General features: G+C 40.9%; 1 protein-coding gene across 3 annotated transcripts in view; it reads right to left on the reverse strand.

The window, feature by feature from the left end:
• The window catches only part of TRIO (trio Rho guanine nucleotide exchange factor), a 433666-nt gene that overhangs the window by 202195 nt on the left and 206405 nt on the right, over positions 1 to 25066 (reverse strand). For all 3 annotated transcript variants that reach the window (XM_054017964.1, XM_054017965.1, XM_054017966.1), the window contains exon 10: positions 6943 to 7065. In XM_054017964.1, coding sequence (XP_053873939.1) covers positions 6943 to 7065 — 123 coding nt within the window. The remainder of the gene's footprint in view (positions 1 to 6942; positions 7066 to 25066) is intronic.

The following is a 25066-nucleotide window of genomic DNA, read 5'->3' on the forward strand; positions in this document are numbered from 1 at the left end:
TTACAAATATTTGCACTGTAAAAATGATAAACAGAAGAAATAGTATTTTTCGATTCACCTCATACAAGTACTATAGTACAATCCCTTTGTCGTAAAAGTGAAACTTACAAATGTAGGGTTTTTTTGTTACATAACTGCACTCAAAAACAAAACAATGTAAAACTTCAGAGCCTAAAACTCCACTCAGTCCTACTACTTGCTCAGCCGATCGCTAAGACAAACAAGTTGGTTTATATTTACAGGAAATAATGCTGCCCTCTTCTTATTTACAATGTCACCAGAAAGTGAGAACAGGCATTTACATGGCACTTTTGTAGCTGGCTTTGGAAGGTATTTACATGCCAGATATATATTAAACATTCGTATGCCCCTTCATGCTTCAGCCACCATTCCTGAGGACATGCTTCCATGCTGATGACTAAGGCTACGTTTTAGTCATGGGTATTTTTAGTAAAACTCTTGGACAGGTCAAGGACAGTAAACAAAAATTCACGGCCCGTGACCTGTCCATGACTTATACTGTATACCCCTAACTAAAACTTGGGCGGGGGGCCATGGGTCCTTGCGGGGAGGGAAGGGATCGTGGTCCAGGGGTGTCGCGGGTGCCAGGGGAGGTGGCCCAAGACACCCGCTGGTACTGGCAGGGGCTCCCTACCTGGCTCCGTGTGTCCCTGAAGCTCCTAGGTGGCGAAGGGGCTGGGGGTTCCACCCACTGCTCCCGCCATAAGCTCCTGCTGCGCAGCTCTCTCCCCCTCCCACACACATTCCCCAACCTCCTGCCCCTAGCCCTGAGCACTTCCCACACTCCAAACTGCTGCTGCTGGCCCAGGGGCTTCCCGGCTCGGGCAGCCCCTGAGTCAGCACCAGTTGCTGCAGAAGTCACGGAAAGCCATGGAATCCATGACCTCCATGATAGACTTTCAGCCTTATTGATGACGCTCATTAAAAAAATAATGCATTAATTAAATTTGTGACTGAACACCTTGGGGAGAATTCTATGTCCCCTGCTCTGTTTTACCTGTATTCTGACATATATTTCATGTTATAGCAGTCTCAGATGATGATCCAGCATGTTGTTCATTGTAAGAATACTTTCACTCAGATTTGACAAAACGCAAAGAAGGTACCAATGTGAGGTTTCTAAAGATAGCTACAGCACTCGATGCGAGGGTTAAGAATCTGAAGTGCCTTCCAAAATTTGAGAGGGACGAGGTGTGGAGCATACTTTCAGAAGTCTTAAAAGAGCAACACTCCGATGTGGAAACTACAGAACCCGAACCACCAAAAATCAACCTTTTGCTGGTAGCATCTGACTCAGATAATGAAAATGAACATGCGTCGGTCTGTACTACTTTGGACTGCTATTGAGCAGAACCCCTCATTAGCATGGACGCATGTCCTCTGGAATGGTGGTTGAAGCATGAAGGGACATATGAATCTTTAGCGCATCTGGCATGTAAATATCTTGCGACGCCAGCTACAACAATGCCAGGTGAACGCCTGTTCTCACTTTCAGGTGATATTGTAACCAAGAAGCGGGAAGCATTATCTCCTGCAAATGTAAACAAACTTGTTTGTCTGAGCGATTGGCTGAACAAGAAATAGGACTGAGTGGATTGCAGGCTCTAAATTTTACATTGTTTTATTTTTGAATGCAGTTTTTTTGTACATAATTCTACATTTGTAAGTTCAACTTTCATGATAAAGAGATTTCACTACAGTACTTGTATTAGGTGAATTGAAAAATATTATTTCTTTTGTTTTTTACAATGCAAATACTTGTAATCAAAAATAAATATAAAGTGAGCACTGTACACTTTGTATTCTGTGTTGTAATTGAAATGGATCTATTTGGAAATGTAGAAAATATCCAAAAATAAACAATAATAGAATACCATTTATTTAAATAACTGTGATTAATCGCAATTAATTTTTTTAATCGCTTGGCAGCCCTACTTTTCAAAGATTCTGCAGTAGCTGTAACCTTCATGAGCCATTCCTCAAGAAAATGAACAGCTGTTATGTATTTATATAGCACAAAATATAATGTATCTAGTCTTCATACAAAAGTTAAATGTGAATTAAATAAAATAGCACAGAGTCGTAGCCACCACCAATATAAGAAAATGGACAAGGGCTACCAGGTAACTGGTAAAAGTAGGAGGCTACAATGGTCTCTCATGAGCTGGTTGAAATATAAAAGCCTTACTTCAGCCTTGACTTATTCTACAAACCGGCTCAGGAGGGCATGGTCAGGAAGGGATTTCTACAGACTTGGTCCCTAAACCAAGGAAGCTGATCCATAGCTCAATTAAGATGCAATCGCCATATAGATAAAAAGTTAACTTGGCTTTGTAGAAGAAACACATGGCTAATAGACTCTTGCCCTGTACACCATACATGCGTCTTGGGCAGAGACCATTATGCACAATTGGACATCTCTCAGCCACAGTTGCAAAAAAAAAGGAATAACTGAGTCAGAATCCAATCCACAAATACACAAGGGAATAAACACAAAATAGTTGTCAGCGTCCAAAGTTTTTTAAGCTGAGAATCTTTTGCCCTACAAGTGGCTGGTTAAAGGTAATGGACATCAAAATCCTATACATGTGGGGTAAATGTTCTTATGTATGCAACACAGATCATGAGAAATTTTAGCTAGCAGGGAAGAAAGGGTAGGCTCTAGCGCTGCTTCTTTAAAGGCAAAATTGGTCAATTTGATAGTAACTGTTACTGCTCACTTATGGCTTGTGTGTGTAATACTGAAAATTTTTTACATGTGTGTTACAATCTCCATATTTTGTAGATATATTAATACCTACGGCTACGATTTTATCACGGTTGCATGTTGTGTGCTAGCTTATTCTATGACTTCCAGAGACCTCCGTGATTTCAGCCCATGGTGGCTAGGAGTTGCAGGGTCACTCCGCCACCCATGGCGACTGGAAGCTGGGGGACCCCTGCGGGCGGCGGGGTGACCCTGCAGCTCTGGGCAGCAGAGGGACCCTGCAGCTCTGGGCTGCCTCAGGGGACGGGGGGGATCTTGCAGCTTCCGGCCATCTTGGGCAGTGGGAGCCCCTGGAGCTCTGAGCCCCCACAGGCGGTGGGGGCCCCCGGAGCTCTGAGCCAGGGCCCCCACAGTTGCCCAGCCACTACGGGTGGTGTGGGGACTCCGCAATTTTGTCATGGATATTTTTAGCAAAATCAGGGACAGATCACGGGCTTCCATGAATTCTTCTTCATTGCCTATCCGTTACTTTTACTAAAAATATCCGTGACAAAGTATTAGCCTTATTCATAACTGCTAAAGAAAGCATTTTAACCTATAGCCAATGTGACAAATCCCCTTTACATTTGCATTGATGGGATACATAAACATACTGCAGGCCAATGTCTTCTACCTATTTCCCTTGTTGTAGAAGACCAATGTTATCCTGTACAGTGAGCAGATGAAAGTGTCAATCTTTCATCAGAATGTTTAACCTGTGATGAGATTGAAGTCTGCTGACTTTACAGGGAATTATGAACACTTTTTGCATGTTGTGGGCTAGCTCATTCTATGATTCTTTTGAGCAGTCCTGGGGAGCTGGAATCTGAACTAACCTGGAGAAACAGCATAGGAGGAAAAAAGGACAGATCACCTGTCGGAACTTGTCAGCTCCTTAGCTGAAAGCGAATAGTTCAGCATTTACTAGTGGCTCCAGGTGATTGAGCAATGTAGCCAGGTGGGATTTCAAGGGGATGATGCCTTCTCATCTTTTTTTGTAGAGTTGACTCTGATAACCCCAGGTGTGGCCAGGTTCTCTGATCAAAGGAAAAACGTGAATAACTCGAAGTGTATGTAGGGAATAAATACACTTCAAATTTAACCTTCATCTGCAGTCACTCTTACAGAACATAATGCATCTCATAGCAAAAAACTGTCATATGCCCAAACACAAGTGAACAGTAGGAGTATGTGAGAGACATCACATTCATTGTTATGTTAAGCCCTGAAGTATAAAAATCAACTGTCTTATTTGGAATACACAAAGCAGGGATGCATGTTTGTTGCCTGCTTATATTTGGTTTAGAGAAGGGAAAAATCTCGAACGGTGTGCCTGTCTTGGCAGTCACCACAGAACCAGAAGTTAGAGATGGAAAAAAAGACTTATTAGGTCATCTTGTCTATCCTTTTGCCAGTGAAGGATTGTTCGCTACAGTATATTTAAGTACTTTGTCCAGTCTAGTTTTTCCAGTCTCAAGCAATAGAGATTCCACCCCTTCCCTGAGGAGATTATTTTTCAATCTAGTAGAGCTCAGCTTCAGGAAGTTTTTCCTTATTATTCAGCTTAAATTTTTCCTTTGTTCAGTTTCATTACATTACACCTAAAACGACTCCTCTTGTTGCCTAGATCAGAGGTTCTCAAACTGTGGTCCGTGGACCACCAGTGGTCTGCGAGCTCCATTCAGGTGGTCCACAGATAGTTCCCTCGAAGGTGCGCACTTGGGCGGCCCACACAAGAGAATGAAGGGCCACCCACCTAATTAGTGGAGCCATGCAGGCGTGGCTCCACTAATTAGGTGCCTGGACCCTGGAGAAGATGCACATGTAAGATGAGGTGGTGCCTTGGGGGGGAATAGGGGGTACGTGGGAGGGGGCAGTGGGATAAGAAGAGGGGGTAGGAGGAATTTGGAACGTGCAGGGCTGCGGCGGCCAGAGAAAGAGGCAACTTTCCCCAGCTCCAGGGCTGGGTCGGCCCTCCCTCTCAGCCCCAGCTTGGGGGCTGCTGCGGCAGGGGAGAGGGGGCACATCCATCGCATTAAAAAGGTAAGACTACTCAGGGCAGGGGGTTGGGATGTAGGAGGGGTGCAGCAGGGGGCTCAGGTCAGCGGGTTGGGGTGTAGGAGGGGTGCGGCAGGGGGCTCAGGGCAGGGGGTTGGGGTGCGAAGTGCAGGAGGGTTCGGGGTGCAGGCTCTGGCCCGGCGCCGCTTACCTTGAGCAGCTCAGGGGTGGCAGCAGCGTGCAGCGGGCCTCAGGGCTGTGGTGCTGGCCGCTTCTGGAAGCGGCAATCCAAAGCCCTGATGGGCCAGATCCGTAGTTTGCCCACCCCTGCTCTAAGACATGCTCTCAACATTACAGGCCCATAAATGGCTACCTTGTGCATTAAACAGGAAAACTAATACAAACAAAACTCACATCTTGTAAACACACAATATTTGACCCCTCACTCACACTTTGATCAATCCACTATACTGTCTATTAAATCTGTATTTCTGATTCTGTTAATACTTCACACTATTCCGGTTGTCTGAGTGCCACTTCCAGCAGTCATTAGCAAAAAAGACCCAATGGGAAAACACCACAACCTCCCAATTTAAACTCTAACATTCCCCTGGTAAACAAACCAGCTTAGACACACCTACTATATATGGTTTGCCTTAGCATACATGTTTGCCATTATAATTCATCAATAAAACTGGCTAGCAGATAACCCTGACAGTGCAAGCGTCACCAGTAGTGTGTGTGTTGAAGCTAAGTGTCAGCTATACATGGGTTGTTATTTTTCCCATTTTTGATGATTTGTATCACAATTCCTTTCTTGTCGGGAAACTATTTCTCCAAGTCTTTTCTTTTCAAACGTTACAAGGTGTGATTTCACTAATTGCAACTCAATTTCTTTTAAGATAATACCCAGATACACTCATTTCTTTAATGTTTTCCAAGCCTTTTTTTTTTTTTTTTTTTTGACTATGCAGTATTTCCAAGGTGCACAATAATTCCTAGTTACACCTTCCTTATCTTCCAAGCTAAAACCAGGCATACAAAAACATTCAATAGGCTCAGTCATTTTTCTCAGACCATATGCTTTTAAAAAATCTCTGGGTGAATAAAAACTGAATTCATAAATGTTACTGGTATTCTTACTTGATGCTAGAGCTGGTTGAAAATATTCCACCCAACAACGTTGATTTCATGGAAACCAGGCACTCTGGCTACCCGGCTTCCCAGGCTTCCACACATGCCTGACTTGAAACTCAGCAGCCAGGGAACATTGGAGCCTGGGGTGCAGGGTTTGGAATTATTCAAACAATCCCATTTTGGTTCTTCTGAAATGCAAGAATTTTTAAGATGTCCCTCCCATGGAAGACTGCACATATCTGACTTTTTGTGCTGATTAGGAATTAAAGTTTTTATTTTATTTTATCTGAGAAATGTGAAGTTTTTCACGGGATGGAAATTCCAGTACCTACACAACCTGCACCAGAACTTGAATTGTAAACATTCAGCTCAGAAGAAATGTATCTATTGTTACATCCCGTTTCATCATCTAGCATACATATTAAACTCATTTGTTTTAACTGGGAGAATGGTCGTCAATCTTAACTCAAGCAACATAAGCACGAGTCCTTAAGTCCCAACTTTGTGTATTAAAATGTTCTAATTGTCATATTGATGTTTCTTCAGCCAAACAAAGGTATTGTTATATTTATGAGATTGATGTGAATACTTAAACCCGTGGTTAAAAAACAATGTTTACTATCATTTGTTTTAATTGGTTATGTTGAATGGCTGAGTGACCACTGAGTTTATCAGATGGGTGTTGTTTGATTTTTACAAACAATTAGGTGTGCCTACTTGCACCCAATCTGATATTAAAGATTTCAGAGATTTCTTGTTTGTTGTTCTTGCAAGCATCATTTTCACTTTTTGCAGTTGATGCATTGCTTTTTGCTTTCAATATTTTTATGCACAATTGAAAACTCAAATAAAAATCTACTCTAGAAGTTAAGTTAAAAGGAAACACTCAGAATTTAATTTGCATGGTGTCTGGATTCATTTTTTTCTTCCCAGTGTGCCCAGCCCTTCAATGTCAAGTAGGCAATTTAAGGCACCACTGAACAGTGATATAGGTTCAATTGTTTAACAGGATGTGGGTTTAACACGTTTGAAACATTTACCTGTGCTACTTCTTCAAAGTCTTCATGGCGTTTCTGCAAAGCTCTGGCCCGATGCAGGGACTTTCCTACCCCGGTGTGTTTGCTAAGGAAAGCTTCTCCATGGTTCTCAATCCAGTCCAATACCTGCAACAAAACAATAACCGCATAAAATATAGCTTCAATGCATGCTTCTCTGTTTTGCTTCCAGAGCCTGCTTCCTGCAGTGGGAGAAATAAAAAGCAATAAAACTAAGCTATCAAAGAAATTGAAGAGCAGTTAGTTATGCAACAATCTACAAAGAACTGTACTGATCGTTCTGATGTTAGTTTCCCCTTTACAAAATTTTAATAAAGCTTTACATTGAAAGTGATGTTAACAGTTACTAAGCCGGTAGCCATCTCAATCTAGCAAGATTATACAGTATATGTTGACAGAGTTCTAACAAGGCCCAGTGGACTCCACAGCAAGGACACCCTAAATTCTACAGCAGGATCCATGGATTCTGTAGCACTATGATTTGACAGGCTGGAAATTTTGTAGCAATTTAGTTTAAACTCCGGTTTTTAATTAATTGAACACACAGCACAGTATGTATTTTATCTTTGCTGATGTAGAACTGATTTACATACCTTCTACATTTGTATTTATTTATTTTTATAACTACACTGAACCACAAAAGTCATGAGGAGAGTTAGAGGTTTTGGCAGCTGGATAGGGGACAGCTGGGACTTCTGGCACTTAGGGAAATGTTGGGTCTGTTACAGATAAGCACATTAGATTGATGTTTCCACTAATGTAGAGTAGTGAAAACATTTAGGTTGGCATTTAAACAGTCATTATTAGGCACTGAGTTAATTTTCTTGTAGATGAATGAGGAAGTTCACACTTTTGAAGAGCTATTGTTTCAGGTTCTTTGGACACTGGCTGTATGTCTACACTGCAATAAGACACCCGTGCCAGCTGACTCGGGCTTGCGGGTCTCCACTGCAGGGTTGTTTAACTGTGGTGTAGATCTTCGGGCTCGGGATGAAGCCTGAGCTTTGTGACCCTCCTCCCTTGCAGGCGCCTAGAGCCTGGGCTCCAACCTGAGCCCAAATTTAAAAATTTTATTAAGATGATGTTAAAAAAAAAAAATAGTGAACAGAGTTTGAGCATAGAAGTTTCTGGTTATCAGGGAATAACATACAGATTATAGAGGGTGCAAAGTTTGGTTTAAAATAAGGTGGCATGAGGAATACATAATCTGCAATATCCCTGATTGGGGGTAAAAGGTTGATGGGTCAAAGTATAGACATTAAGATATGAGGGTATTAAGTTCATAAAGTGGCTATGTTCGGGTGTGGAGTATAATGAGTGGATATGATGATGAGGATGGATTGACCCTCATTTGGTGAGATTTAATGTTCAGGGAGTTTATGGTTCCAGTTCATATGATCCAACGGAGAAGGTCACTTGGTCCCTTTCTCGTAGTGGGAGAACGATGTCACTCTGGCTCACACCTCCTGGTACTGTCGGTGGCTGGTGATGTGCTCGATGTAGATGTCCCTGGACCATCGGATGGCGTGTGAGACCATGAGGCGCCGCATGAGACGTGCATAGTGTCGACCGATCCCGCAGGTCCACAGCACATGCTCGTTGCAGGGGCCCCAGGCGCCCAGGGCTCTGACAATCAGGGCGTCCATCTGCACCTCAGAGCCCTTCGCTCTCAGGGTGTCAGCCAGGGGGGCGTACTTTTCCAGCTTACAAGCTCGGGCTTCGCAAAATGTCGGGATCCTGTTCTCAAAGGAGACTGTGACTTCGACGAGGATGATCTTTTTCTGGGCCTCGTCGGTGACGACCACGTCAGGTCGTAGCTGGCTGTCAGTACCATCTACACTGCAATTAAACAACCCCGCAGCCAGAGGCCCGAGAGCCCAAGTCAGCTGGCAGGAGCCAGCCGCGGATGTTTAATTGCAGTGTAGAGATACCCTAGGAGACAACTGCAACAGTTAACCTTAATGCAAATGGAGTAACCTTCACAACCATGAGAGTTTTTTGGTGTTGTTTTTTAAACGAAAGCTTAGACTCTGGGAGCACAATTCTGCACTTTATTTGAGTCACTGAACACAAGGCCTTGAATAATTTAACATTTTTTTCTGTAATAAATCAATAACGGACTTCACATGATCAAAAAGAACATTTTACTGAATAGCGCATTTAAGTTCTACTTCTCAAGGGAGTTCCTAGTCTCCTACAGTGTAGTAAAATCAATGGAAGGGTCAGTAATCAAGAAGCCAGTCCTAGGATCCTTGCATATTTTCACTGAAAGGTGTTAATGCTACAAGTTATGTCTGTATCACAAGTTTTAATTAAATAAATGAGGCTCTCAAAGACAAAAAATAATCAATTATGGTATTAATAAGCTAGATCTTTAAACCTCACACTACAGTGCCTGCGCCAAGAACTTTGTAAAACTGTGGACTCCATACTGCACAATGGTTTCTACATTTAACAATATTCTCTACAGTGCTACACACATCCTCTTCAAGGGGGTAGAAAAGGGACATCTTGTAGTTAAGTTTCATTCATTTTTTTAAATAAGTTCATTACTTTAAATCTTTCAATGAAAATTTAAACTATTAGAAAGACTTTATACAATATTTAATTCTATATAAGCCAAATCATTCCACAAGTCCAAGACTGCTACACAGAACAAAGAGAAACTTCACGGGAGTGATACAATACACATCTTACAGAATTCAACTTGACCAGGAGGAATCTCTTTTATATATATATCCTATACAATACTATTTAACACAGCCTTAGTGATAAGTTTTATTTAACAGCTGCCTTAGAAGTGCACCCACAGGTCCCCTAAATACACTTTCTGGTCATTTTTATCTTTATACAGCATTTAAAAGTTATATTTAGTTTTTAAGAGGTTCAGTTATTAACTGGAGACAGTGACAACACTGGTATATATATTTAAGAGCTCTTGATATACTGTATGGATCTACATTTGTGACTTCACTTTATGTACCATTACCACAATACAAAGTAAATAAATAAATATAAATAAATAATTTGTTCATGTGCATTTGTCTTTCCTTTATGTGGAGTTTAAAGCCAAAATATTTTATGAAGACAACATTTCAGAATTTATCTATTTTCTTTATTATAGTAATGATATAAACTAGCATTAGAGCGAGGTGATGGGATGTCTACTTTTATCTCACCATTTACACAGTTGTGATAGTTTACTATCCTTCCAGATAGCCAGGGCCGGCTCCAGGCACCAGGCACATGCTTGGGGCGGCACCTGGTAAGGGGCGGCGGGGGGAGCACAGCACGGCATTCCGCAGGGGGGGGGGGGGCGCGCTCCGGCAGCGCGGCGCTGGGGGGGGGCGGGCTCCGGTTGCCCGTGGCTCGGCGAGGGGGTGGCGTGGGCGTGGCGCTGGAAGGGGGTTCCGGCGGCGCTCGGCGGGGGCGGGCTCCGGCGGTACGGCACTCGGCGGGGGGGGGAGGAAGAGGAGCAGCGCGGGGCTCGGCGCTCGGGGGGGGTTCCGGCGCGCGGTGCTCAGTGGGGGTGTGGCGCGGGCGCGGCGCTGGAGGGGGGTTCCGGCGGCACTCGGCAGGGGCGGGCTCCGGCGGCGCGGCGCTGGGTGTGTGTGGGGGGCGTCACGGGGCTCGGCGGGGTTCCGACAGGGCTCGGCGCAGGAGGGGGTGGGCTCCGGCGCGCCGTGGGGGGGTTCGGGCGGCGCTCGGCGGGGGGGGGGGGGGGGGAGGGGGGGCTGGCGCTTTTTTTTGCTGCTTGGGGCAGCAAAAAAGCTAGAGCTGGCCCTGCAGATAGCTGCCTACTTTTCAAGTTTTATATAAACTTATGAATTAACCTGAACCCTAAGTAGGCAGCTATCTGGAAAAATAATAAATTACCACAACTGTACTGCTTCTTAAGGCACACCATCAGCTTAATTAGTAAACATCTGTATTACCGCAGCACCTAGGAGCTAGGACATTGGTCACAAAGCAAATAATGGGCAAAGCAGGAAACCACCTGTGGTAGCATCCAGAATCTCTGCTCTATCCACTACTCAGCTTTCATTCTAAGCATTCACTTCCAGAAAAGCATGGTGCTATTTATAGCTTGAAACAGAATACAAGTCAGATGAAATAAAAAAGAATTCACCACAATGATTTTTTAAGGCACCTATAACTACGTTCAGTGTGATGGGGTGTTCACACCTCATCAGCCCTGGAGGGGCCACGGTGGTTCAGAAAGGGACAATTAACCTTCATAGTTGCACCTGCAGGGAGGTCCTGGAGTTTACAAACACTAATTACAGATGAGGCCAGCTGGGATAGGTTTATAAAAAGAGGAAGTTTGTTAATAGCAGATGGGGCTGCAGTCACTCTCTGGGCCTACTGAGGAGAGAAGGAGGAAACCCAGGGGGAAACAGAAGCCCTGGATCCTAATCCTGAGGGAAGAGGTTTACCCAAAAGGAGAGTGGAGAAGAAAGCCAGCAGGGGATAGAATAGGAAGAAGTCCAGGGAAACAGCAGCCAGGGTAGAGACAGTGTAGACTTTGACTGATGATTATAGGATCCCTGGGCTGGAAACCGGAGTAGCAGGCAAGCCCGTGTTCCCCTACCAGCCACCGGAAAGTGGCGCAGGACTGGTGAAGGCGGCACCTGGACAATTGGACCGGCAAGATGTCAATACCCTGGAAGGGGAAAACTATACAGTAAGCCAGCCGGAGGGCTGAATCATGAAGAGAGAGCAGATGAGGCCAGACGAGAGCAGATCCCCAGACCCACCGCCAATGGTGAGTGAACCCTTTTACAGTCTGCTTACCTGTATGATCACAATTTAAGCAGTTAACATTTACTCCAGTGAAAGTCTACACTAAGTTATTTTGAGATATTTTGTCTAATTTCCGAAATATACCTGTTTGTGTAAATAAGGTGGGATAATGTATAGAATTCAATCTGCCACCTTTACTGACTAAATTGAGTTTTTCACAGCTCTTCAACTCCTCTTGGCATCTCACGACCACTACAGCTCTGAGGTGGTGGACTGGGATTCTTTTCTGGCTTGTGCATGCCCAACAAATTTTCTTACTAAAGTTCTAATCCTGTAACTGTATACTCATGGATAACGTGATGCATGTGTATAATTCCAAACTACATTTTTAAATTTAAACGGATTTTTATTTGTTGGTAGTGCATACCTCAGAAGGATCCCTTTCTGACTTTGAGATCTGAGTTGGCAGGACTGGCAGTTAGGAAAAAAAACGCTCAAGTTTGTCAACTGATTTCCAGATCATATTTTCTTGACACACACAATATGCAATCGCATGATGCCACATTCACAGCCACTTAAGATTAGAAACACACTTCAATAAATCACTTTAGGATATGTGTCTGGGGTCCAACACTAAAGAGACAATAGAGAAAAACAATATTGCTCTTGTATAATTTTTTTTAGGAAAAATTATTTATCAAATTTACCATTTTTATAGTTTATTCTTTGATTGTCTTTAATTTTGTTCTTTGAAAGCGAAAGGGTTGACTGGAGAAGGTACAGAAAAATGTGTAACTAAGAAACATGGTCATGTCTAGTATGCACATACAATGATTACATTTTCTTCATAATGATTTAATAAAATCCATTTGTAAAATTTGTACTTACAGGTGGTTGAAACAAAAGATTGATTTGCTCTCTGGCCTTGAAACACATCTATTAAACACAGACTCTGAAAGTAGTAGAGTTTCTCTTCAGTTTAGTTTAACAGATAAAGAGAACAGTTTTAAACCTTACTGGAAAGCTAGGCTTGGCAGAATTTGTTTTTGTTTGTTTTTAATAATTTTGACAGATATTAGTATTTTAAAGCTTTTTTTATTTGTATCAATATAAATTTTCACAGTTGTGGGAAATCAGGGGGCCAGGTCAGACAATAATTATTTAATGACAGTAGACACAGATTCTAAAAGTTAATGCTTTATAACTGTTAAAACAGTCATCATACACATGTAAAAATATAAAAAATAAATATCCTTAAATCAAACCCCCGTAAGTTCTCAAGCAGCATTTTTGTTACTTTGCCTATCTGTAAATTTCAATTATTGTTAATGGAAATTTGTCTTCATTTGTTAGTGTGTGGCAAAATCAAGGTTTACTGACATTACTGATAAAAAAAATCTAGCCCTTTCAATCCTAACTACAGTTAATATCCTGTAATAAATACCCTCTTGGACACAAAACCACAAGACAAACTTTGAATTTACAATAGCTCATACAAATCTTGAAATAATTAGAAAGTATCTTTAGCAACAATAACAAAACAGTCCCTACTTGAGAAATCTCAATGACAATTTCAAGACCATACAACTTCAGAAAAAATGATGCATTAAGCGGAAAGCAGTTGGGCTGTTGCCTGTCTTGTGCAGAAGTTCATGTTTTGATCTATATTAAGACTGATAGGAATTTAGAAAGATGAATATGCATACAACATTCATCTCTAAGAACTTCATCTCATGCCCACAATTTTTACTTGACTTTACCAACTTCTAAAGCACCCCTATGGCTTACCAGGTCCACTGAGACCCCAGAAGGCAGATGTAAGCTAGATCCTACAATCAGGCAAAACTTATCAACTCCAACAGTGTCTATTATGGGCACTAGTTTGTAACTGAAAGCCAGTTTCAAACCCACACATAACTGTAAGTAAAAGGGCCAACATACCACGATTGTACTATTGTAATTAAAAGCAGTAATGAAAGCAAGATTTTGTTCAGTTCCACGTGTTCTATACAGATGCACTTCATTAGCACATTCCACTACATTTCCCTTATTTCCAATGAGCTCCTATGTAAATTGTCTTAATTTAAACCTGTCCAAATAACATTTTCAAGAATTCCATGTACTGTAGTGGCTTACTTGACATTCCTGTACTACTTGTGCTGGTCAGATGAAGTTACACAGCCTTCAAGTAGGGAAGTTCAGTCCCATGCCCTCCTCCCCAGAAAACTGTAGAAGGGAAATGAAAACCTCTGATATTAGCCAGGCATGTTGCATGAACACGTGGCTGTACAAAATGAGGAAGACGCTGAGGATTCTGTCATGTGTAGGGAGAATGAAGCCCAGAGACCAGGATTGAAAGACTTTTCACTGCTTCAATGGTCTAGCTACAGTTGGTGCACATCTCTGTATGCAATAATTTAAAAAAAATCAAGACAGATGCTTAAGTGGACAAACTCCTCGGTCAGCAGGAATAAGGGGGAAAATCATATGTCAATGAGTACCTACTGGTGATGCCTTTTCAATGTTCCTGGCTAGTTTCAAGGAGGCCACTCTCCTAACATTTCAGATGTGAAACTGAGGTGAACTAAGATTGCAGAAGGGTTATGATTATAAAGAAAAATTCTGCTCTCAATTGCATTAGACTTCTAGAGTTCATTCAGATTTACAAAGATTTTACTGACAAAGGAATTTGGCCAACAGAGGAGTAAATGGAAAGCACTCAATATAGGATTGAGGCAAACTTTGCACTCCACACAGTGATGGTGACGCCCTGACTTTCCAAATGGTGCAGGCGGGGAGATTTTCTCAGGGAAGAAGTAAACGGACTATGAATAAAGCCACAAAAACTGAGCAACACTACTTTTCCCAAAGTGAACCTAGCACTACTTCACATCTTTGTGCTAGGGCTGTTGATTAATTGCAGTTAACTCATGCAATTAACTAAAAAAAATTAATTGCGATTAATAGCAGTTTTAATCGCACTGTTAAACAATAGAACAACAACTGAAATTTATAAAATATTGTGGATGTTTTCCTACATTTTCATATATTTTGTATTCTATGTTGTAACTGAAATCAAAGTGTATATTTTTCTTATCAATATTTGCATTGTAAAAATGATAAACAAAAGAAATAGTATTTTTCAATTCACCTCATACAAGTACTGTAGTGCAATCTCTGTCATAAAAATGCAACTTATAAATGTAGACTTTTGTTACATAACTGCACTCAAAAACAAAACAATGTAAAATTTCAGAGCCTACAAGTCCACTCAGTCCTACTTCTTTTTCAGCCAATCACTAATAGAAAACAAGTTTGCTTACATTTACAGGAAATAATGCTGCCCTCTTCTTACTTACAATGTCACTAGAACGTGAGAAAAGACATTTGCTTGGCACTTTTGTAGCGGGCAGTGCAAGGTATTTACATGCCAGGTATGCTAAACAGAAGTCTTAAAAGAACAACCCTCTGATGCAGAAACTACAGAACCCGAACCACCAAAAGAGAAAAACAACCTTCTGCTGGTGGCATCTGACTCAGATAATGAAAATGAACATGGATCGGTCCATATTGCTTTGGATTGTTATTGAGCAGAATCTATCATCAGCATGGACCCATGTCCCCTGGAATGGTGGTTGAAGCATAAAGGGACATATAAATCTTTAGTGTATCTGGCACATAAATATCTTGCGAAGCTGGCTACAGCAGTGCCATGAGAACGCCTGTTCTCACATTCAGGTGACACTATAAACAAGAAGCGGGCAGCATTATCTCCTGCAAATGTAAACAAACTTGTTTGTCTGAGCGATTGTCTGAACAAGAAGTAGGACTGAGTGGACTTGCAGGCTCTAAAATTTTACATTGTTTTATCTTTGAACGCAGTTTTTTTTTTTTTTACATAATTCTACATTTGTAAGTTCAACTCATGATAAAGCGATTGCATGACATTGTATTAGGTGAATTGAAAAATACTATTTTTTACTTTTGTTTTTTTACAGTACAACTATTTGTAATAAAAAATTAATACAAAGTGAGCACTGTACACTTTGTATTCTGTGTTGTAATTGAAATCAATATATTTGAAAATGTAGAAAACATCCAAAAATATTTAAATAAATGGTATTCTATTTTTTTAATCACTCGATTAATCACCAGAGGGTCACTTGGTTCCACAGCTAATATTGCAAAATATTTCAGTAAGGATTCAGTTGAGGAAGTTGACTGCTTGTAGAGATGTAATCACTTTTAAATGTGAGTAATCCTGCCAATAACAGTTCTGCCTATCCCCTGCTAGAGTTGTCAATGGGGCCTTCTGGGCAACAGTGTACCATCTCAACCAAAGGAGCCACTCCCATTAGCTTGCTGCAGTAGTAACCTTTTAACTTTTTATGCTGATTAGCCACAGCCCTACCCTGAGCAGAGTTTTGGCTCCAGCAAGGAAGATCCAGAGACTCCACTAGGGACTAGACTGCTGTGACTGAATGTACATGGAAGGCACTCCAATATTATGGTGAGGGGAGAGCAGTATAAGACCTTCAGATAGGGAAGACCAGAGACCCATATTGCAATACTATGTGTTTCACAACCACTATCCAAAGTTGTGCTTAACAGTAGTAGTCTCAAAGGGCTTTGCACTATCAGGTCTTCTGACAACCTAGTCTTGACATAGTAGCTTTATAACACCAGTATGTCACTTACTATTGTATTTGAATTAGTGTGGCTGTGAAATTATGGTTTTTATTAAGGGTAGAGAGGAACTATTTTAAAACTGCTTGTTAGTAGGACTTTGCAGTAGTAGGACTTAATTTATGCACCAGCCTCCCTTCCCCCCCCCCCCAAAAAAAAAGCTTAAATACAATATTATGTTGAGACTTTTAGTAATTAATAACCATCTACCCCATAAGGTGTTTGCTAATAGAAAAGGTAGTAAGTTCAGTTTGCTCTCGTGCATTAAGGACAAAGGATTGTGATGTTTACTAGATATCCTGTTTACAGTTTTGGAAGAATGAAATTTCTTGTTTTCACAAGATCCAGGAACACATGCTTGCACACCCACCTTGTTGTGAAGCAATTAAGTTTGCTACAAGACTTTTTTCATTTGGAATATTGTAATTTATTACAGTTTGTCAAACTAAAATAATATCAGCATTGAGGTACATTGTACATGCATCATGTTATTTTCCAAAACACCTTTGGAAGATGTAACCTCTCTCCTTTTTACTCTGACACTAGAGCAATATGAATGATAGTATGAAAATATATAACTGAAAATGTACAATGTTCTATTTGATGCTGTCATTTGCATGTATCTGGTTCCAGCAGCATTACAGATTTAAGATCTTTAGGAAAGAGACTGTCTTGTTTAGCATCTGTAAAGCGCACACTATTATGATGCCCAATCCTGCCTGGGGCCTCTGAACAAAACCTATGAACAGTAATAGTTAAAATACAAGCTGTATGATGCATCCCTGATATTTTCTTGTAAGGAGTGTTTTAGGAACATACACTGTCCTGAGGGAGGTAATATAGGAAAGTGGGTGGGATGCTAGACTTTAAGTCAAGTGGGTCCAATTCCTTGCCCTGCCACTGACTCTAAACTTGCTCTGTAACTTTGGACAAGTCACTTAATCTGTCTCCCTTTTACCATCTGTAAAATGGAGATAAAGCAGAACTGCTTTTAGATCCAGAGATAGAACTTGTCATAACTGCTAAGTATCATTATCAACCGTTTCTTTTTTCAGTTATTTTGCTATGTATATTCTGGGCACCATTTGTTTCATACACACAATGGAAGTGTGCCTAACATTCTTGCACATTTTTTAAAATAAGATTAATTAAAATTTCTAGCCTTTGTGTTATGTGTTTTGTTTATGTATTGATTTAATTTCTGTATTTATATCTCTTACGTTTATACCCTTATTGGTTTTCAACACTGCATAAAATAGTAAACTGAAGAGCAAAAGCTATTCAATTTCTTATAGATTTATACAAGTCGCTGAAACTTTGTGGGGAAAAAACTGATTTAATTTACAAGGTGCCTATTGATGCATAGTATTTCCACGTTCTTTGATCACTCTTAATGCAGTAGTCTAATCACAATTTCTGATTTAGTCATCTGAAGAATATTTAAATCACTTTAATCCATACTGTATTCTGAAGTATCAAGGCGCTCACAATAATGAGATACCTCTATTTCTCTCACTTCTTCCCATAACCGCTCTCATTTTATTGTTTTCCTTTAAAGTAGCTAATTCACAGAACATTCACATTTTGGAATCAGAGGAAGTTAAATGGAAAAAATATTTCACTTGCATTGAATTCTGAAACTCTTAAGAGGTCCTTTTGATTGTGATGTGTTGAAAACTGTGTTAAAATTATAAGATAACAGTTTAAATTTTCAGGGGTTTTCCTGATCATCCTTGCAACTAGGGGGGTTGGTAGGGAATGTGTGATCTGGGTCTTTAGCAGTCAGCGTGCAAAGAATTAGATTAGAGCAAGGTGGGGTAAACTGTGCCTTTCCGCCTTAAGGAGCAGCCAGTTTTCTCTGGTTTTGGTTCTTGTGTGTTAGGGTTTGGGATTCTGAGAAGTAAAGTAGTGCTATGTTGCAACCTTCCAGAAAGAGGGATTTTTTTTTTTTATGATTTCACTGAACTTCTCTGTCCATGAACATAACATTAATATCCCCTGCAGTTCTGTTTAATGAGATTGCACTGCAAAGGGAAATGATTTAATGCATTATTTAAATATTTATCTTTTTTTCCCACAAGCATTGATTTCAAATGAATGTGTAAAAATAGTAATTTAGAAATGTGTTACTGTAATTTTAGATCAAAATTTGTAATGAACTGCATTATAAAACCTCTTAAAAATGCTACTATTGGTAAAGGCTTTTATTTGAATTTTATATAACTGTTTTAGGCAATAAACCAAATATTGAAAGTTATGGCCCAAATCCTGCAAACAGGTACACAAGTTTAAACATATGCATAGTTCTATTGACATCAATGGACTTCTTACCTAAAATTTAATCGTGCTCAAGTGTTTGCAGCAATTGGAGCAAAAAATTATTAAATTTAATATTATTTATTAAAAACTTTGTGGTATACATTCTTTGTCACTTCAAAACAAAATCAATTCTGTTTTACCTATGAAAAATTATTTAGACTTTCAAAACATTAACCAACTTATTGTGAACTTAATACGCATATAATTTTTTTTTTCCCCAAAAGTAGGAGCCTGAAGTTTAGCTCTGAAGTCAAGAGTTAAACATGGAAGATGGAATTTTTCTGAAGCACCTACATAACCTATTATTGTAGCACTGACTGAGAAGCACCAGTCCCATGACTTGAAACTGAAAGACCTAATGTGTGACTACAGCCTGGTCAAAGCATTTCTGCTTTCTTGTGGAAACTCAATGTATCAGAAAGCAGCGCAAGGGCTATTTGCTTATCAATTTTCTATGTGTGTTACTCCCACACTAAGGATGTTATTGAGGTCCTGGATGTGTCTTTATCAACACTGATAAGCACTTCAAATGTGCATTTCCTTGGTAGAAAATAACTATTTAAAACTTTATATTTTACTAGCAATTAGGAAGCCATGCATCCACTTTAGCAAGTTAAGACTGTAATATGCAGAGGTGTCTAAGTGACTAGCTGCATGAAAATAAAAAATAATCACATTTTTTAAATTGAAAAAAAAAATCACTTTATTTATGCCTGTACTCTGTTCATTTTTACAGTACATCAACCACCACCTGAAAAGAGCAAGATAACTTTTATAAAAGCTTCAAAAAGGGAGTCTGAGTAAATGATCAGAAGTGTTTATCAGTGAATTATAAACACAACTCCATTGGAGAATGCTTGATTTACAATTTCCCTATTCACTTCAAAATTTCAGGTTCAGCAGCAAGTTTTAAAACTCCAAGGCCCCTGAGGAAGTCGCTATTTTAAAAATACTCCTGGGTTACAAAAGTTTCCAATACTTTTCTAGGATCAGCAGACATCTCTTTACACATAAAAATAGACAGTAATAACTCCCTTCCCATACTTTATCACATTTGTTGTGTTGACATTCATATTACAAATACAATATTTTTCTAATCCTGTAAATAAATATGCATGACATTTATTGAACACTCATTTGCTAGTACTTCTAATATCAACACTAACCACTCTCCCGTTATCTTTTTCCCCCACACATTTTATGCTTTGTTACCAAGAGACCAAGTTAGTCCAGTACTTATACCTTTCATTAAGAAAATGCTGTTAAGCATATTTCCATTTCTCTGATTTATGTATGAGAGTTTTCCCTATCATTCTAGCTATTTCCCCCACTATTTTATGAGACATTCCTACATCATTCATAAAAATCCATCCGTTCAGCCTTATCTGCACCACTGATCTATTTTTTTTTATTTCCATACTTAACATTCAGTGCACCTTATGGTATTTAAGATATACGTGTGCAATATTTTCATGTTGAGATGGTATGCATTCCTTTCCAATTTGTTGCTCTGATCCTTAAGGAATCTGGAACTTTGGTAATTAAATATAAACCTTTACATTTAAAAAAGTTAACAATATCCAAATGAGATACTTTAAATAAATAAAATAAATAAATAAATGGAGTACGTATTGCATTTATGTCAGATATTCACAAAATCTTAGGTCTGCTGATCCATACAAGCCTTTTGGTTGAGAGGGCAAGACACACTGTTTGTCCAAGGAACCACAAAGCACACAGCAAGGTGCATGAGTGTGGTGGCCCCCCAAAGAGTCTCCTTCAAGCACAGGAGGATGACACTAAGTGAAGATATTAAGAATGCAATGATTCATCAGTGCCTTGAAGCCTTCTACAACAACTAGATATTAAGCCTATGTTGCTTAGTGCATTATATATAGTAGCATACCTACAGACCAAACTTGTGTTCTCAAATCTACGTACAACTGAAGTCATTCTCCGTTGACAGTATGTCTATACTACGAAATTAGGTCAATTTAATAGAAGTCGATTTTTTAGAAATCAATTTGATACAGTCGATTGTGTCTCCCCCCACTAAGCGCATTAAGTCGGCAGTGTGTGTCCACAGTACCGAGGCTAGTGTTGACTTTCGGAGCGTTGCACTGTGGTAGCTATCCCACAGTTCCCACAGTCTCCGCCACCCATTGGAATTCTGGGTTGAGCTCCCAATGCCTGATGGGGCAAAAACATTGTCGCGGGTGGTTCCGGGTACATGTCGTCAGGCCTCCCTCCTTCCATGAAAGCAATGGCAAAAAATAGTTTCTCGCCTTTTTTCCTGGGTTACCCGTGCAGACGACATACCACAGCAAGCATGGAGCCCGCTCAGCTCACTGTCACTGTATGTCTCCTGGGTGCTGCTGGCAGATGCAGTACTGCAGTGCTACACAGCAGCATCCCCTTGCCCTGCGGACGGCAGACGGTACAATACGACTGCTAGCCATCGTCGTCATCCCATGGGTGCTCCTGGCCGACCTTGGTTAGGTTGGTTGGGGGCACCTGGACAAAAATGGGAATGACTTCAGGTCATTCTCTTCTTTAAGTTTCATCTAATGGAGATTCAGTCCTGCCTGGAATATCATGCCAGCTGGACGCTTCTGCCTCAGGCTGCTCTCCCAGTTGGCAGCACTGCGCGGTCGCACCTACCCCAGCCTACCCCTTGCTCCCATGGCTCATGAAGCCTGGACAGTAGTAAGGAGCAGTTCAACTATAGGCTGAGCAAGTGCATAATGGTGGTAGAATGTGCCTTTGGACGTTTAAAAGCTCGCTGGCGCAGTTTACTGACTCAGATAGACCTCAGCGAAACCAATATTCCTATCGTTACTACTGCTTGCTGTGTGCTCCACAATATCTGTGAGAGTAAGGGGGAGACGTTTATGGCGGGGTGGGAGGTTGAGGCAAATTGCCTGGCCGCTGATTACACGCAGCCAGACACCAGAGCGGTTAAAAGAGCACAGCAGGGCGCGCTGTGCATTAGAGCAGCTTTGAAAACCAGTTTCATGACTGTCCAGGCTACGGTGTGAAAGTTCTGTTTATTTCTCCTTGATGAAAACCCGCCCCCTTGATTCACTCTACTTCCCTGTAAGCCAAACGCCCTTCCCTCCCCCCTTTTATCTCTGCTTGCAGAGGCAATAAAGTCATTGTTGTTTCAAATTTATGCATTCTTTATTAATTCGTCACACAAATGGGCGGATAACTGCCAAGGTAGCCAGGGAGGAGTAGGGAAGGAGGGAAGCACAGGGTTGGGGTAGTTGTAGGGGCACCCCCTAGAATAGCATGCAGCTCATCATAGAAGCAGCATGTCTGGGGCTCTGACCTGGAGCAGCTGTTTGCCTCTCTGGTAGGCTTTACACGGCACTGCTGTGAGTCCCTGTTATAACCTCTGTCCTTCATGCCCTTGGAGTTTTTTTCAAATATTCTGGCATTTCGTCTTTTGGAACAGAGCTTGGATAGCACGAATTCATCTCCCCATACAGCGATCAGATGCAGAACCTCCCGTTTGGTCCATGCTGGAGCTCTTTTGCGATTCTGGGACTCCATGGTCACCTGTGCTGATCAGCTTGCCACGGTGGCCAAACAAGAAATGAAATTCAAAGGTTTGCGAGGCTTTTCTTGTCTACCTGGCCAGTGCATCTGAGTTGAGAGTGCTGTCCAGAGCGGTCAAAATGGAGCATTCTGGGATAGCTCCCGGAGGCCAATACCGTCGAATTGCGTCCACACTACCCCAAATTCAACCCAGCAGGGTCGATTTCAGCGCTAATCCCCTCGTCGGGGAGGAGTACAGAAATCGATTTTAAGAGCCCTTTAAGACGAAAAAATGGCTTCGTCGTGTGGACGGGTTAAAATCGATCTAACGCTGCTAAACTCGACCTAAACTCATAGCGTAGACCAGGGCTCAGTTCCCACCCCCGCTTGTAAAAGGCACTCTCAGCACCTTGCAAAATCAGATCCTTCTTCCTTTAACTGGAATAAGCTGATGTCCCTCACCCTCATGCATTTTCTAGTGGATTTAAACAAATTCAGATTCTTGGGGACAACCCTCACCATGAAGTCAGATTGTATTTCTTGTCAAATAAGTGAACTTGGGTGGTCAAACTATTTGATAGTGCACCTTCCAAGTTTCCAAAGATAAGTTGATGACAAAAAAGTAATCCATTCATCTACCAAATTCATTCAGAACCAGTTGGCTCTTATTATCACTACTGTATTAGATGAAACCTAGTCTTAGGCCACAGGGACACTCACTTGAAGCCACAAATAAACAAATGAATTAAAACTTCAAATTTCTCTTACACCTCACATAGACGAATGTTATCAGACTGAGTGCACTCTTCTTAATTTGGACTGCAGCGACATTTGTTACAGGCTGTGCAGAAATCTTGGTTAACAAGCAGTTCCTTCAGCTAACAAGCTACTATTTTCTCCTATTTCCCCTTCTTAGCAGGGCCTAGGCTACTTTAAGATAGCAATATGCATCACATCTCTAATCAAAATAAAGGTCGGTTACTGTGAAAAATAAGCAAAGCTTCATGATTGGGCTGTGATTCACTTTTCAATCACATAACCATTTGGGTCACAAAGGTAGACCACTAGTTCATTTAGTCCTTCCAAACTAACTGTAGCAGGATTAATTTGATGATCTCAGAACCACCTCTGGGAGAGAGCCTACTTTTTAATAATTGGTAATAATAAATACTATGCAATAATCATAGAATATCAGGGTTGGAAGGGACCTCAGGAGGTCATTAGTCCAACCCCCTGCTCACAGCAGGACCAATCCACAGTTAGATTTTTGCCCCAAATCTCTAAATGGCCCCCTCAAGGATTGAACTCACAACCCTGGGTTTAGCAGGCCAATGCTCAAACCTCTGAGCTATCCCTCCCCCTTGCCTTGAAATATAATGGGTTACTGCTGCTAGATTGCTGAAATCCTGCTATGTGATGGAATGCACAGACCATTTGTCTTTTCTAGACTGAACATGCCCATTTCAACCCATTTTTCGGTTTCATTCTCCAGACCTTTCATTGTTTTATTGTGCTGCTGAGATCTCCCCAATTTTTTCTTCCTCACCTCCCCCAAATTATTTTGTCATTTGTTTGCTACAAATAAAACACAGAATAAACGTTAAATTTGCAGAATGTCTGCACATTTAAAGAAGTCTAGAGTTTTCAAATAAACTAAGCCTAATAACTGCAGTGAAACCCTTTCCCATAGCAATTAGAAAACGCAGGAAGAACCTTCATGTCCCACAATAGTCACATAATTAAGTTGTGACACAATGAAGGTAATCATCATTTCAGGTCTGACTTTCCATATCCAATACGAAACTAACAAGAGTGGTGCTCCCTTTTAAAAAAGATTCATTGAGCAATCGTCCCTGTAGGGGAGTCAGAGAAAGCAGGAAGAGCAACCACACCCAGCATACACACAGGTCAAAACGCTAGCCAAAACAATTACATATTTAAGAGGAAATGCAAGAAAAACTCTAATTTCTTTCTGGCATATAAACTATTAACATCCATTTTCAAACCAAAGTATTATTAAATATTTTATTAACCAAACTTCAGTAAATGTGTCCGGCAACAAGAATTTACCCTCTCTGGCATAACTCTTTTCTGCCAGGTATTTTGTCCACCACTACTTTCAATTTCATGGTCTTTTTCTTTCAACACAGCTGAAAGAAACTAATTCGCCCAGAAGTGCAGCCTGCTGCATTTTATTACATAGAAGCCTTCTTGGTCAAAGCCAGCTCCATTTTTCTGCCCTAAGTAACCTGGTTGACAACCTGAGATCAAGGAAATTTTATTCCCCTTCGAGTGTCTCCCAGTGTTCTCTAGTCAGTCTTGATAAATTTAAATTAATGGAGATATCCCATCTCCTAGCACTGGAAGGGACCTTGAAAGGTCATCGAGTCCAGCCCCCTGCCTTCACTAGCAGGACTAAGTACTGATTTTGCCCCAGATCCCTAAGTGGCCCCCTCAAGGATTGAACTCACAACCCTGGGTTTAGCAGGCCAATGCTCAAACCACTGAGCTATCCCTCCCCCCCAATTTGCCTCTGTTTTTTCCATGAGCCAAAATTAAATAGTTTGTTTAATTTTAAACAATCTGTTCCTTTAATAGTATCTTTTGATTAACTGATTGTCTTTTTTTTTAATCCTATTAATATTACATGCTAGTAAAATCAGTTAGGATTGCTGTGAAAGATAAGAGAAAAACCTACTTATCTAATGTACTTGGTCAGTTTCACTTGCATGACCAGTTTCCCAGTTTTGGGGGGATTCTTTACACAGCAATAGGTGAGAAACAATTTAGAAATGGAAACTTGGGATTGAAGGGGAACTCG

The sequence above is a fragment of the Malaclemys terrapin genome, chromosome 2, assembly GCF_027887155.1.
Source record: "Malaclemys terrapin pileata isolate rMalTer1 chromosome 2, rMalTer1.hap1, whole genome shotgun sequence".
Taxonomy (NCBI): domain Eukaryota; kingdom Metazoa; phylum Chordata; order Testudines; family Emydidae; genus Malaclemys; species Malaclemys terrapin.